At 39.4% G+C, this 16,217-nt stretch overlaps 1 protein-coding gene and 1 pseudogene across 1 annotated transcript in view; both read left to right on the top strand.

Annotated features, from left to right (window-relative positions):
• The window catches only part of LOC138092780 (latexin pseudogene), a 90,430-nt pseudogene extending 80,258 nt beyond the window's left edge, over positions 1-10,172 (top strand).
• A 130-nt stretch (positions 10,173-10,302) lies between these two features.
• Positions 10,303-16,217, top strand: part of TRPC6 (transient receptor potential cation channel subfamily C member 6) — a 156,902-nt gene continuing 150,987 nt past the window's right edge. Inside the window, exon 1 of the mRNA XM_068988535.1 lies at positions 10,303-10,469. Coding sequence (XP_068844636.1) covers positions 10,303-10,469 — 167 coding nt within the window. The remainder of the gene's footprint in view (positions 10,470-16,217) is intronic.

Raw genomic sequence — 16,217 nt, forward strand, 5'->3', positions numbered from 1 at the left:
GCAGTGAAGTAAACAGAAATGGTATGGACCTAACAGAAGCAGAAGATATTAAGAAGAGGTGGCAAGAATACACGGAAGAACTGTACAAAAAAGATCTTCACGACCCAGATAATCATGATGATGTGATCACTAATCTAGAGCCAGACATCCTGGAATGTGAAATCAAGTGGGCCTTAGAAAGCATCACTATGAACAAAGCTAGTGGAGGTGATGGAATTCCAGTTGAGCTGTTTCAAATCCTGAAAGATGATGCTGTGAAAGTGCTGCACTCAATATGCCAGCAAATTTGAAAAACTCAGCAGTGGCCACATGACTGGAAAAAGTCAGTTTTCATTCCAATTCCAAAGAAAGGCAATGCCAAAGAATGCTCAAACTACCACACAATTGCACTCATCTCACATGCTAGCAAAGTAATGCTCAAAATTCTCCAAGCCAGGCTTCAGCAAAACATGAACTTGAACTCCCTGATGTTCAAGCTGGTTTTAGAAAAGGCAGAAGAACCAGAGATCAAATTGCCAACATCCACTGGATCATGGAAAAAGCGAGAGAGTTCCAGAAAAACATTCTGCGTGATTCACACAGTCAAAGGCTTTGGCATAGTCAATAAAGCAGAATGCTGGGAGGGATTGGGGGCAGGAGGAAAAGGGGACAACCGAGGATGAGATGACTGGATGGCATCACGGACTCTATGGACGTGAGTCTGAGTGAACTCCGGGAGATGGTGATGGACAGGGAGGCCTGGTGTGCTGCGATTCACGGGGTCGCAAAGAGTCGGACACGACTGAGCGACTGAACTGAACTGATATATATATCGATGGGAATACAACAGAATAACATAACATCTGAAGTTTTAAAATCACTGGATGGTTTTACCAACAGAATTAAGATGAGAGAGAAAAAGAGAAGAGAACTTAAAGATAAACCAATAGAATATATATCATCAGAAAAATAATAAGAAATAAGATTGAAAGAAAGCAAACAAAACTTCAGGGATCTGTGGGATAGCAAGTAGGATGTACATGTGTTTGGAGTCACAGGAGAGGGGAAGATGGGACAGAGGAAAGTATTTGAACATATAATTGCCTAAATTTTGTTTTTCAAATTCAAAAAACTCTGCATTTGCTTTTGATCCTGCTTCTAGGAAATTACTCTAAAGATGTATCTCTAATAATATAAAAACACATATATAAAGCTATTTATTATAGCATCATTAATAATTTAAAATATTGGATACATCTTAATATCAATACACTGGATATTATTTGAACAAATTTTGAATAAATTTCACCAGGTGATAGCCAATTTTTCTTAAAGAGCCAGATAGTTATTTTTGGCTCATACTGTCTCTGCTTCAACAACTTACCTCTGTGGTTATAACAGTCATAAACAATGTGTAAGCAAACGTTCATGGCTGTGTGTCAATAAAACTTTATTTACAAAAACAGATAAATGGTAGGATCAGATTAAGCCAATGGTCATAATTCATCAAGCTCTGATTTACATAATGGAGTACTATGCATCTATTTTTTAAGAAAAATTGACAGTCTTTCTGTAAACACATGGAATAATTGTCAAGAGGCCCAATCAAAAGGGCCTAACAAAGGACCATTTGAGTATTAAAGTAATGACAATAATAGATTACAACACTTAGAATAAAATACATACAGAAAATGAATGAATGAATGGCAAGGAAATAAAGCCTCTTTCTTACAGTAGAATGCCAACAAATGAATATGAAAAATATGATGATATTAGAAATATCACTATTTCTTATGGCTATTACTGTAGTCATAATAATAGTTAAATCATACAAGAATCATCAATAGATGCTAAAACTAGGATGTATAAAATTTGGTAAAGAACAAGGTATTTATTTGCATAGATCCAATATATCACCCTAAAAATTACTTACTAATTACAATGGGAAAATAATAGCTTCACAGAAGAAGCCATCAGAGTACCATCGTAACCAAGTAATCAAAGTTAACAATACAAATGATGGGCAAAATCACATTGTATGCTTCTCGATGAGCTTCACTGAGGAGAGCATATGTTTTGTATAGTATTCCTACCCAAAATGTATTACTTCAATCTAAGGATAAAGCAGTGTCAGATGAACTGAAATTGGGAGACATTTCACAAAATAATTGACCTGTTCCTTCAAAATACCAATATCATGGTGAAGACACTCAGAGAAACTGTTTCAGATCCAAGGAGACCAAAGAGATGGTACGTGAATGAAGTGCATCAACCTGGATGGGGCCCTGGACCAAACAAACAAAATCACCAAAAAAGACTTTTGCAAAATTAGATTAAGTTCTGGAGGTTATACGAGAGAATTGTATAATGTTAAATTTTCTAGTTTTGATAGCTGTACCCGAATGTCTTTGTTCTTAGAAAATGCATATTGAGTTGTGTGCATGCGTGCTAAGTCTCTTCAGTCATGTCCGACTCTTTGCGACCCAATGGACTGTAGCCTGCCTGGTTCCTCTGTCCATGGGATTCTCCAGGCAAGAATACTGGAGTGGGTTGCCATTTCCTTCTCCAGGGGCTCTTCCTAACCCAGGGATTGAACCCAGGTCTCCTCCACTGTAGGCAGATTCTTTACCACTGAGCCACATGGGAAGCCCAACACATCAAGTTGCCATCTTGCAACAACAGAAGGTTCTCAATAAAACTTGCTACTTCTCAACAGAAAAATTTACATAAATGTGATTTTTGATGATGCTTCATCAATTGCATTTGGAATGGAACTCAGTTAAATGCACATCATTTTGTTAAAAATGTTGTTTTTAGTTTGAGTATGCAAATATTAGCTTATTGCTTAGAAATCATGTCAAAAATGCTCTAATGAGAACTCAGTACTTTCTATAAAGTTTGGATATTGAAGGAAACTGGAAAATTATCACTAGGTGATGCTTGTCTTATGACCATATTTTCTAAAAAATTAAACATTTTATCACAATGAAGTTTTTGGTTTACAAATTCGGGAGTTCCTCCAGTGAAATATGAAACTGGCTCCCCTACACAGAAGGCAAGGAAAGACTGAAGAAAGAGCACACCACTCAACTGGTAGGTGCATGATTAATAACCAAGACCTGTGTTGGGGGGCTGCAAGATGAGTAGATCTTTGCACCCACCTGCAAGCATTTCAAACTTTTACAGAAAGGACTTGACTGGGCTCAGTCACATATACAGTCCAGGTGATCTCAAGAACACATATGATCTCATGGCTGTGTCCTTGAAACAAGTCTAAGTGTAGGTGCTTTCACACATTCCAAGGACAGGAAAGCCCAGGTTCAGTTTGAGGATCAACTGGGAGTCATGCCTTCTTGGGGATCTCTTCTAACAGAATGACCTTCCTTATCTCCGTTACCAAAATTAGTAATCAGAAGTGGAGTGATTCTGTAAACAAGACAAAAGAACACACAAACTTAAACTGAAATATGTAGCATTTTCTCAGATGCCAAGTGATGGTAGACAAATAATTTGTTATTAACTCCTGGAAAGAGGGCAGTTCATATTACTGGTGTTATGTGGTAGGAAAAAATGTTGAAAACTGTCACCCCCCAGTTACTTGGAGGACAATGTACCTAATGAGGTGCTAATCATAAAGAAGAATTGAAAAAATGAATGTTCATAGCAAATGTTGGTTACTATTGGCTATATTTGGCAATTTGAAAAGAAAGAGATGATCTCTGAACAGTACTGGAAAGTTTGCGAGCAAAAATGAAAAAGAGTCCTGAAATTCAGAGACCTGTAGGGTTTAAGGCTTCCCTGGTGGCTCAGACAGTAAAGAATCCACTGGCAATGCAGATCTGGGTTCAGTCTCTGGATCGGGAAGATCCCCTGGAGGAGGGCATGGCAACCCACTCCAATATTCTTGCCTGGAGAATCCCATGGACATTGGAGCCTGGTGGGTTATAGTCTATAGAGTCATAAAGAGTCAGACACAGTTTAAGCAAATTAACAGGCACACACGCATGCACAGCAGAGTTAAAGAGGCTGTTGTTGGTTTTCATCCCCAAACAGTAAAACTATGAAATTGAGAAATTATTTGAGCTCCCAAAGATCTATACCTCTCAGTCTTACGTTAAGGATCAAGTCAAAGTTGTGGCCGTGAGGCTCACTGTTAAAATCCTGATGGACTTACGTGGCACAGAGTAAATCCTTTCAAGAGCAGGAAATGGCTAAGAGTGTGGGGCTCCCACTGCACCCTGATCTGTGCGAGGTGTCTGCATTCATAAAAGGCAGTGAGGGAATAGGAGAGTCACGGGGGTGAAGATGTAATGAAATGTGGCAAATCCAAGAAATGTGACTAGAAAAGAATGGGTATAACCACTGGTACATGAAACTTACTGGAATCAAATGGAAAGAAATTTTTTAATTTTCAGAAAATTATCTGTCAAAGGAACTATAAGTCCACAATAGAGCTCAAACTTTAAGCTGCTGCCTCTTTGAAGACCCCCAGCAATTCAGGTAAGTGGCATCAGCAGCATCTGAGTTATATGTATTAACATATATATTTTTGCTTTTATTAGTCGATTCTATAAATTTAAATTTTGCTTTTTTCAACTGTTGGTGAATGCTTAGACTGGCATTCTCCACTTGCAGATTACATATTGTAAATAAATTTCACTCCTATCTTTCTCTAATAGGATTTAGAGATTTAAAATTACATTCAACTTTTTAATGCCTTCCATTAATTTTGACAAAGATAGAGACAGAAATCTCTCATCCAGTTCCATTTATTCAACATTTCTTCATTTCCCCTCTTGAATTAAGATGTATTCTTTATCATAAAATCTTTAATATATTGAAGTATTTCACTAAACTTTCTGTTATATTCTTTTAATGTTTCTCTTTTGTTAATATGAATCTATTTGTTGTGAACAAATAATCAAACTAATTCAATGTTTAATAGAGAAATATCCTTTCATTCCTTTTTAAAAATGAATTTTCTTACTTTTTTCACATCTATTCTTGGAAAAAATAAATAGTAGAGAAAAACTTGTCCTTAGAGGGAAAGACAATATTGAAAATACTATATTACACTCATTAATCTGTAAATTTTAATATCAGTTTCATCACACTCTCAATAAAATTCATTGTATAATTTGAGTTAGGCCTTTGACTCATCTTAAAATTAGGTCTTAGTAAATTTTTACAATTTTCTTTACATAGGTCTTACAGTACTTGGTTAAATTTATTTCAATTTATTTTATGCTTGGTAAAGCTTTTATTATAATTTGACTGGCTTTTGCTAGTACATAGGACAGCTACTGAAGTTTCTATGCTTACCTTTATGACATAACATTGTTCCAAACACCTTTCTTACTCTGTAGTTCTAATAATTTTCAGCTAAAGATCTTGAAATTTTTACAGTAGACAAGTATATCATCTGTAAACTAATAGATTTATGTTCCTTTTCAAATTTTTCCTTCATTTATTTATCATGTTTTATTTAGCTTATTATAGAAGTTCTTAGCTAATAATTAATAGTAATGATGGTAACATTTTTGTCTGATTCCTTACACTTATGTAAACATGTTCAGTATTTCCCCATGTTGGTTTTGTCTGAAGTAGATCTTCTTCACCATGTTAAAGAACGTACCTGTTTACTAAGCCTTTATAAAAAAAAAAAAGAAGCAAGTCAAGAAAAGATGGAATTTTATCAGTGTGCATTTTGGATCCACTGAGATGACAATAAGTTTTGAATTACAGAGTTTTCTTAAAGGATCTTAGAGTTTATTTAATTTTCCACAAATATATTGGCTCATTTTATAGCAAAACTTGAGGTCTAGGTTGCATTTGAATGTGTCCAGTGATGGGAAACTAACTAGTTACAAAGTAACTCCATCCATTCTTGACATATCTCCATTTACTGAGCCTGAGTGACATTGATCCATAGACCAGCCGTCTTCTCAACAGTCTTCTGACTACTTCCAAATTATACATCTGCTCCTCAGTCCACATATTTCAATCTTACTGATGTCATATAGTGCCCTTGGCCAGTAGTTTACTGAAACTGTTTTAATAATTCTATTAAAAGAGAGATTAGTTAAACATGACTTGTTCTAAGTGAAACCATGGTAATCACAAGTGCTTCCAAAATACCCATATGATAATGCTAGAATTTTAGATAGCTATGTTAAGCTCAAAGAAAATATTAAAATAGGTCACTATTTTAACTTTTTGTTGTAGCTGTTTAGTCACTAATTTGTGTTCAACTCTTTTGTGACCCAATGGACTGTAGCCGGCCAGGCTCCTCTGTGCATGGGATTTCCCAGACAAGAATACTGGAGTGGGTTGCCATTTCCTCCTCTAGGGGATATTCTTGACTCAGGGATCAAATCTGCGTCTCCTGCATTGACAGGCAGATCCTTTACCATTGAGCTACCATTTTAACTCTACTGTTTCTAATACTTAATATAATAAAGTTTTAATATCTGCAGTCGAGATTTAAATATAACTGTTATAGCCCTTTTACTTTAACAATAAAGCAACTGAGGTTCAAAGATCTGGTATCACCTACAACTATTTCACTCAAACCAGAATTTACAGAGGACCTTTGTTCATAGATCAGGCCTTCTGAAGCTTCCAGGGTTATTGTTGGTTTGTTCATTTTTTCCCCTGTAGATTTTCCCCTCTAGATTCTATGTGCATGAGAAGTCAAGGCTCTGGGTCTCCACATTTTGAATTATCTACGTGAATTTCTGACTAAAGTATTATTCGTAGCTGTTGGCCAACTAACCCCAAGGCATTTCCCAGAAAAGCTCTTGTGCCAGTGGCTTCTCATCAATAGTAGCATCTGATGAACAGTAACTGCCTAAAGTCTTCCATGCAATGCCTTTTTGAGTCATTAGGCATCAACTAAGGTTTTCTCAACCTTTTGTCCCTGATGCCACTAGCAATATCACTTTCTTTCCCTTTGGGCTCTTGGTTTGAGACCTTCTTGACGGCAACTCTTCCTCTTGATTTTCAAAATAGTGTTGCATTAAAATCAATCAATCAAACAAACTGCATGTGTGTATAATGAGGTGAAAGTCCTCTCTTAATGGCATCTCGCCCTTTGCCCATTGAGACACACAGCCTGCCTTCATCTCCACATCTCAGACCTACCACTTGGTGTTCTTTTTTTATTAATACCATAAACATATGATGTACATACAACATAAAATTGCATAGCAATGTTTTAAGATCTGTGAAAACTATACTTTATTCTCTCAACCAACCATTTATTACTTTTTTCTTTAACTGCATTCCCCAATTTTCTTCATTACTCCAGATATACTACTCAACAATGCCCCACTTGATTTAAAAAATATATTAATTGATTGGGAGGTCATCTTTTTAATGTAACTGAAGAGATAACTGCATAGGTAAGGATAAAATGCAGAAAGTTAGAGACTGAGGAGTGCTTAATAATTATATCTCTGCTTACTGGTTAGTGAAAGAGGCAGAGAGAAATTAGATATCCTTTTTGAAATGATACAGTTTCAGTTAGTGGAATGATTAGAACAAGGCTTTCAGGCTTCCAGTCAAATGCTCTTTCCACTTCATCATATCATTAAACTCTTTCAGAATCCTCTAATCCTTTGTCCATCACCTTCTCCCTTCTGCGAAAACAGCCCTGGAATTTTTTTTTGGTCTAGTACTAACTACATTTCAAATCACAGAGAAAAGCATATCTTATCTTGCAAAATGATAAATTTATATCACATTATAAGTTTACTGTAATAATTTTTTCAGTGTGAAGGTTTCTACCTGAGAATGAAAAGCAGTGTTATAAGAAAAGGTACAAACAGCTCAACTATGACAACACCATTAATTCTGTCTCAATTTTTGATTTCTAAGTTAAACACTTAAACTAACACCATCAATCGTTTCTAACTTTTCTTTAGCTCACAGAATTTGAGACAGTTCAAAAACATTTGCTTACCCCACTAATTTTTTTTTTTTTTTTCTGTGCTCTGTCTTCATGTGCGGCACTGGGGGTTTCTGTCTAGTTGAGGCGTCTGAGCTTCTCTTGTTGCACAGAACACAGGCTCTAGAGTGTGCGGGCTTAGTAGTTGTGGTGGTTGGGGTCTCTACTTGCATAGTTGTCCTGTGGCATATGGTATCCTAGCTCTCTGACCAGGGGTCAAACCCTCATTTCCTGCATTGAAAGGCAGCTTCTTAACCACTGAACCACCAGCTCAGCTCAGTCGCTCAGTCATGGCCCCCTCTTTGGGACCCCACAGACTGCAGCATGCCAGGCCTCCCTGTCCATCACCAACTCCTGGAGTTTACCCAGACTCATGTCCATTGAGTCAGTGATGCCATCCAGCCATCAGGGAAGTCCTTAAATTGTTTACTATACTTGATGTTCTCAAACAGATTATCTTGGCACTATTTAATCAAACATTTATTAACTAATTTATTCAAGCATGAAAACTAGTGTTCTTATGGATAGTAAATTGCCACAAACAAATTTCAAGCAGTGAACATTATCACTATGCATAATTATTAGGCAATAGTAATAATTTTAAGCCACGGCTCCACATGATGAGAAATCCAAAGAGATTCTTAAATCAGGAATAATGTACTTCAGAATGATGGCAATTAGTTTTTTAGAGTAAATGTTTTTTAGTGGTCAAGACTCTTTTATTTTTTCTGTACTTCATCCATCCATCCATCTATCCATTCATTCACTCCACATACCAGTGACAAATACAGAACCAGACCCTCAGAATACAATGGTTCCTGTCTTTTCTGAGTTTTAGTTCTTAGTGTACTGGCCAAGTAAAAGCTCTAAATTTGTGACACCTTTTCTCTTCTATTAAGTTCATTGCTTTCACACTTCCAACATCCATTTTATCGTCCACCTACTTATAGGATGCAAAAGTACCTTTACAACAGAATTTCTGTCTTTCTTCAATCCTTTTGCAACCAGTTTCTGATCTTTTCATATCTGGCTCCTTGCCCTGTCCCATCTCCACTTAACTAACACCTGCTTGGAAAGGCCTCTTTAAACCAAATTATATTAAATAGACAGTCTCCAGTTATTATAACATCAACCTGTCTTATTTTTATTGTGACCTTTGTCTCTGATTCCTTTTCTATTTACTTGTTTAATCTCTGTCTCCTTCTCTTCCACTAAATCTCTACTAGGGCTGATGGGGGCCTTATCTGGCTAGTTTGCCTCTGAATCCTAAAACGCTGCTTGGAACACAACTGGAATCAATGAAATATTTGTTGAATAAATGAATGGATTCTTAATTGACAATTGCTTGAACTTCTACAGTTAGTGATTCATCCTTGTTGAGTAGTTTTGTTTTTTTTTTACTTCACACGTGTACGGAGATTAAGTCAGAATTTAAAACTAAGTCTTAAAATTAAAAACAGTTCCGAAATGTGGGAAACATCTGGCAGAGAAGTAATTCTGGCATTTGCAACGATGGAAGAAAAGTTTTTTCTCTGAAGTAAGCAGGTTGTTGGCCTCTACTGGTGTTATCGGAAAATGCTGGCCTATTTTGGTTGATTTGCTCAGGAACTGGGACCATCTGGCACTGGGAACACAGAATGTTGTTCATTATAAAGTGAAGAGTTATCACTTCGGGGGTAGGGAGGGGGAGAGAGAATGCCCTAAGATGAAGGCAGTATGGAGCAAGGAGAGGCTCCTGTCTTTTAAAACAGTTGAGTTCTTGGTTCTCTGTGTCTTAAGAGAAGCTTCCTAGAAAGTTCTTCATTTGGATGGTTTCTAAATAATCAGACTCTTAGGGCCCAGGGGAAAAAAAAAAAAAAAAACACCAAACGTATGTGTGGCTCCGCCTACTTGAGGTTCCTCTTGGCTCTGAAAGTTGTGGCTCCACAACAGGCTTTAGCTGCTTTCTGGAACCTCGTTCCGATCCCTTTAAAGGTGGGATCATGACGGAGGGCGCGGGGGAAGAAGGCGGGAGCCGAGGGCTGGAGAGTCTCGGTTGACATAGTAACTCCATCGCGGTCTCCCGGGCTCTCGGCTCTCAGGCTCCGCTGCCGCCCTCCGCCCCGCCTGGGCTCACTCGGCCCGGGAGCCCCAGCCACCTCCTCAAGGGTCCCTGGCCCCGTCTGCTTGGAGCCCCGCTACGTGGCGACTGCTCCCCGGGCCCGCGGGGCAGCCGAGCGCGGAGCTCAGCCCGCGGGGCTTCTGAGCGCTCAGCTTCACCCTCGCCCCGGGGGCGCCGGGCCGCAGCGGGCCCCTGCGCACCGGGTCCCCGCGGGAGTTACCGAGGCGGCTCCGTCACGAGCGGGACCCCGACCCGTCAGTCGGGCGTCCCCGCCATGAACCAGAGCCCGGCGGCGTTCGGGCCCCGGAGGGCCGGCTCTCCCGCCTTGGCGGCCGGGGCTGGCGCGCGGCGCAACGAGAGCCAAGACTACTTGCTCATGGACTCAGAGCTGGGAGACGACGCGCAGCCCCCGCTGCCTGCCTACGGCTACTACCCCTGCCTGTGAGTGCGGGCGCCGCGGGCGGGCGGGTCCCCCGGGGCCGGAGGGGGCCGAGCGCGCGGGGCCAAGTGCGCCCCGGCGAGCGCGCGCCGGGCGCCGGGTCCCGACGCCGCCACAGCCGGTCCGCTCCGTTTCCCCCGCGTCCTCGAGGAGCTCCCTCCTCACAGTCGTGGCCGGGGCTGATTCACAGCTGCGTCCCCTGTGGCACGCCGCTGTGGGTTGAGGAGAACTCTCAGGGTCGCGGGCGCGGCTCGGCGCTCCTTCCCGCGGGGGGCTCGGGAACCCGCGCGCTCCGCCGTCCGAACGCGCCCCGCCGGCGCCCTTCAGGAGGCGCCCGCAGGCCCGTGGGCCCCGGCCGGCCGCTGAGTTCGCAGGCGGCGGAGAAACGCCGCCTCCAGGCTCACCTCCCCGTCGAGCGCACCTCTCAACGAGGGCTCCCGGAAGGGACCTGTTACAGGTGCGCGCCCGAGAGACTCGGCAGGGGAGAAGCCCCAAAGGGCGGTGGGGGGTGGACACCGAGGAACTACGAGATTTTATTCAAAAGTCTACAGGGTTTCTTTTTTGGGGGGTAGAGGATGAGAGGCAGGGGCGAGCCGAGGGCAGAAGGGGGGCGAAGTCTCCCGCCCGCCGCAGGCCTGGGCCCAGAAGTGTGGCCGCCAGAGAGCCTTTCTGTCTCCCTGCCTCTTTAGTTGACTGTGCAGTCTGGTTTCTTGACACGTCACATCATCTGCATGGGGTTTCCCACCGAAAGCATTTCTCAGTAGCAGTTCTGTAATCAGCCCTAGAAGTCTGTGTGTGTGTGTCTGGGGGCGGAATAGGGGGGCAGGATGGATGGGGACACCTTCAGATCACTGCCACGGGCTGCCCCGCGTCAAGGTCTGCTGTGGATCCTTTTTCCCAGGAGGAAGTGACCCCCAGAAGATGCTACATGTAATTTTCCCCCTAGATAAAAGAAAAAAAAAATGTAACTCCTTCCCTTCATCTGTGTACTGTACGGTTTGAAAACATTTACTATTCCTTAAAAAAAAATAAAATAGATTTCACATTTCATAAAATGTATCCATTTAAGTTGCACAGTTCAGTGGTGTTTAGTATATGCACAGAGTTGGGGAAACCGTCACCACTATCTAATTCCAGGACATCGTCCCCTAAAGAAATCGTATACTTTAATTTGACATTAAATTAGAAAGTATTACTATGTCTGTTACTACAGAAATTGTCAAACTTCAATGGACACGTGAATTACCTATGGAGCTTGTTAAAATGCAGATTCTGATTCAAGTAGGGTCTGCTGCTGCTGCTGCTAAGTCGCTTCAGTCGTCTCCGACTGTGTAAAGTAGGGTCTAGGTGCAGCCAAAATTTCTGCATTTCCAGCAATCCCTGAGATGTGGACACTGCTGGTCCGTGGAGCACACTTTGAGTAGCAAGGAGATATATCTCAAGAAAAGACAGAATATAAATCAATTCTGCATACTCTGAATGTAGTTACTTGCAAGTTTGCTTCGAGGATATGTTTAAAACACATGGATTTTTTACATTGACTTAGACTTGAGCTTACCCTTAAGTCTGAGGGTTATGTTTGGTAATGTTACCTGTGAGTAAGTTAAGTAACTTATAAAAGCTATATTGCTTTTTAAAAGTTATGCTGTTCCATAGACAAAAATCTATTTTTTTAATCAGTTAATCATTCTCTAGTCATTTGTTACTTTGTGGGGAAAACTGATTTTTAAAACTTGTGGATGTATATTAGTAGTGAGAGACTAAATAGTAATTCCAAGTTGTCCTGAAAAATAACCCTAATGCTTTCTTCAAATGTGGTTTCCTTCCTCGTTGACTTATCTAGTTTTTGTATCATCTACTATTTAGAGAAAAAGTATTTTTCTGCATTAAGGAATCCCAGATCTTCTTAATGCATTGGTAACAGAGAGATCAACAGAAATATTTTAATATGCTTCAATTTATAATGAGCACCTCCTGTCAGGTCAAACATATGATAGCAAACTTAAGAGTGAACCATGTTTCTGAGTAAGACTTTGGTCTTGTCCAAATCTATTCCGAAAGGTTCTATAGTAACTTTTCATCACTGTTTACTATTACAAGGTTTTTATTTTTTTCCTCTTGAATAATCAAGTTACTGAAAAATCTTCACCAATAAACATCAGCACTTCACACCTGTGATTTATGAGAAAGAATTAAGGAAAATTATTTCCTTCTGGTAGAGGATACAAATAAGCCCTTCTCTATGCTTGACTTATAATTTAAACAATTTCATATATTTTCCTAGAGTAGGAGGCATGTTATTTTTGAAAGTTGAAATAACTAGTAAACTTTAGATTTGGTTCTGCCATTATCTCAAATTATTGAGATTTTTCCATTTAAGAATATATTTTTGCAAATTGTCATTTCTGTGGGATAAGTTCTATGGACTCTTGCTAAAATATTCTTTTTCATAGTTCACTTTTGTAGAAAGATTTTCTTACATATATTTATGAGGCTTTTACTGAAATTTGTGTCTAACTATCTTATTTGAGAATAATTACATATTCTCAGGCTTTAGGTTCAGGAAGTAACATTTTGAAGTTAGTATTTAGAAGAAAAAGATTCAAAATCTTGCTTTTTTCAACTTCTAGTTGAAAATAAATTAATCCAATCTATTTTAATCAGTTTGTAATGGTGATTAGCAAGAAATGTCCATGTCCTGGGAGGATCCCAGAAGTTATATCACAGAATTCCTTCATTTAGAAAGTAAATATGTCTTTAGTCCATCACTTCTGAACATGGAGAAGAATTCTGGACATAACGCATATTAAGTGTTTCTAAATTCTGAAGATCTGAAACAGTCCAGCTAAAATTCCTGCTTGGAAATGACTGATTACAAACTGTAAACTAAATCTCTGGCAAAACAGTAGACTGAGATATTCTGAAACAGACTCTTGGTTACAAACACCTAGCAGTAATGGATAAAACAATTAAAAGGATTTTAACATGTTGCTCAATTTTGCAAAAAAAAAAAAAAAAAAGTGATTATTATTTGCCAAAAGCAAGGAAGTTAAAAGCCAGAGGATACCCTGACTGATGCCATGTTTGCCCCAGGGGTTAGAGGTTTGGGTGACCAGGAAGTTGGAGTCTAATGTCCATGTGAGGTAGAGAGAAGCTAAGGCGTAGGCCCCAGATGAGGCAGAGAGTTGGAATTGAGACATCTCTAGCCCCTGCTTAACCAGGACCCTATGTTAGTGAAAAGTTAGGCTAGAATAATATGTTGTCAGCACAGTGAGAAGAAGAAACTTTATTTCTTTTCCTTCAAAAGAAGAACTTCTAAGAGGAAAAGAAATCTTCCCTTAAGAATTTCATTCTTCAGGCCTGCACATCATGTGCCTATGTTTTGCTTTTGCTTTTTATACCACCTAACTGACCTAGAAATCTTCAAATTGACAAATACCCCTGAGGCTCCTAGAAGAGTAAAACAGAAAACCATTCTGAAAGTACAGTAGTAACCACCTAGACTGCTAAGTATTTTCCAGAAAACACCAAGCCCTGCTAAAGACATGATCGCTGTAATACATGATGAAACACACAAGGAAACAATCCACTAAACAAAAGTTAGCAGATGGTACAATCCATGAGAAGGAGAGGTAACATGAGACCTAACAGCAGTACTGGATCCTTAAAAACTTGAGATGATATTGGAGCATAAAAGAGAATATATAAAATGAATATGTGTATAGTTTTGAGGGCTTCCCTGGTGGTTTAGATGGCAAAGCATCTGCCTGCAATTCAAGGGCCCCAGGTTTGATCCCTGGGTTGGGGAGATCCCCTGGAGAAGGGAATGACTCCCTACTCTAGTATTCTTGCCTGAAGAATTCCATGGACACAAAACCTTGACAGTATAAAAGAAAACATTGAAGCCCTAACAAAGAATAAGTTATTAAAAAACACACACACAAAAATAGAAAACCTATAAAAGAAAAATACAATTTTGAAATAAAAACTCAATGGAAGATTTAAAAGTGGAGACTAACCATGGTATAATTGATAGTAATACCTAGAATACAGAGATATAAATACGTGGAGAATATAAACATTAAGGCAACAGCTCCAGAAGGAGAAAATATAGAGAATGAGGGTGAGGCAATATTTGAATAATGAATGATAATTTTTCAGAAGTGATTCATTCTCATGTTTATGAAGTACAAGAATATCAGTGCAATGCAGAAACAGTTATTTAAATGTATCATTAAAATTGAAGAACACTAAAGAAACATTAAAAATAAACCAAAATATGAGAGATTTGAATAAGTTTTAAAATTCAAAATATGGAAATGTACTCACCGTATCTTGATACCTAGGTTATGCAATGTGAAACTTGTGAGAACTATAGTTTTCTTTTATGTAAAGCAGTTTTTACTCTCTAGTTATTAATGTAGGTTTTTTTTTTTTTTTTTTTTTTTAATGCAAAGTCACTGCTCCATTGCTGGTAGGATCTGTTTAACCATGGATACAAACAAAAAGGGATTCCAAGGGTCATTAAATCATGGTCTCAGAAGAAACCCAAAGAGATTCTTTAATTCACATGATGAAACAAAAATGACCTTTTAAAGAATTGTTCTAATGGATCACAGAACTTTTAAAATCGTTATTGACCTCAGGATGGTTTTGGACGAAACCTGTCTAATGAGCCCAAGGACCCAGACTATGAACTTCTGATTTAAGAGAGGTAACTTAAGATCAGAGACCACAGATAAAGAGAATCACCCCATCTAGCCTTCTTTTCTCCAGGCAAAATCATGTATTAATAAGGAAATGAAAAATTCAGGATGGAGGCTAGAAAATGAAAATGTTTTTCTGACATTAACTGTTGACAGAGTGTAGTACTTGACTCTCTTGAAGTTTGATTGAAGTTAGGGTATGGATATAGCTTCAATCAAGCTTCAAGAGAAGTATGCAATGCAGGAGACCCCAGTTCGATACCTGTGTTGTGAAGATTCACTGGAGAAGGTATAGTCTACCCAGTCCAGTACTCTTGGGCTTTCCTGATGGCTTAGCTGGTAAAGAATCCACCTGAAATTTTGGAGACCTGAGTTCAATCCCTGGGTTGGGAAGATCCCCCGTAGAAGGGAATAGCTACTTATTCCAGGATCCTGGCCTGGAGAATTCCGTGGACTCTGTAGTCCATGAGGTGGCAAAGAGTTGGACACGACTGAGGACTTTCACTTTCTTTCAAAGTATCCATCATACCTATGAATCACATTACATTTTTATATGCTTGTTATACCTCTTTCATTTTTGCCTCCATATGTCTGATAAATATGTTATTCAAACATCTGTTTCACTTTTCTACACTTCTTTGCTCACATATCTGTTTCTACCAGACCGTATACCTCCAGAGGTGGGGCTATCCTTCATCCCTCCACACTTAGTGTCTACCAAAGACAAGGTATAAATTAATTTATTCCTCAAAAGAGACATGGTACTCTCCTTGGTATTTATTCTGATAAGGAATAAAGTGATGCCGGCTCTTTTCGTAAAATAGCATCTGAGTCCTGTAAGGAAGTTAAAAGAGTGAATGTCCACCTAGAAGGAGATACCCAGATCTTCTATGCCAGTTGCTGGTTCGTGGAGATTCACCCTCTTCTGGGGAAGCTGTCGCTGATGACCTTGCCATAACACTGCTCTCCTTTTAGCTCTAGCCCCAGGCTCTTCCCTACAGGTTCCTTCTGCTCACCTGAGGTAAGGCTGTATCTTCATCAGTC

The sequence above is a fragment of the Capricornis sumatraensis genome, chromosome 16 (genome assembly GCF_032405125.1).
Source record: "Capricornis sumatraensis isolate serow.1 chromosome 16, serow.2, whole genome shotgun sequence".
Taxonomy (NCBI): Eukaryota; Metazoa; Chordata; class Mammalia; order Artiodactyla; family Bovidae; genus Capricornis; species Capricornis sumatraensis.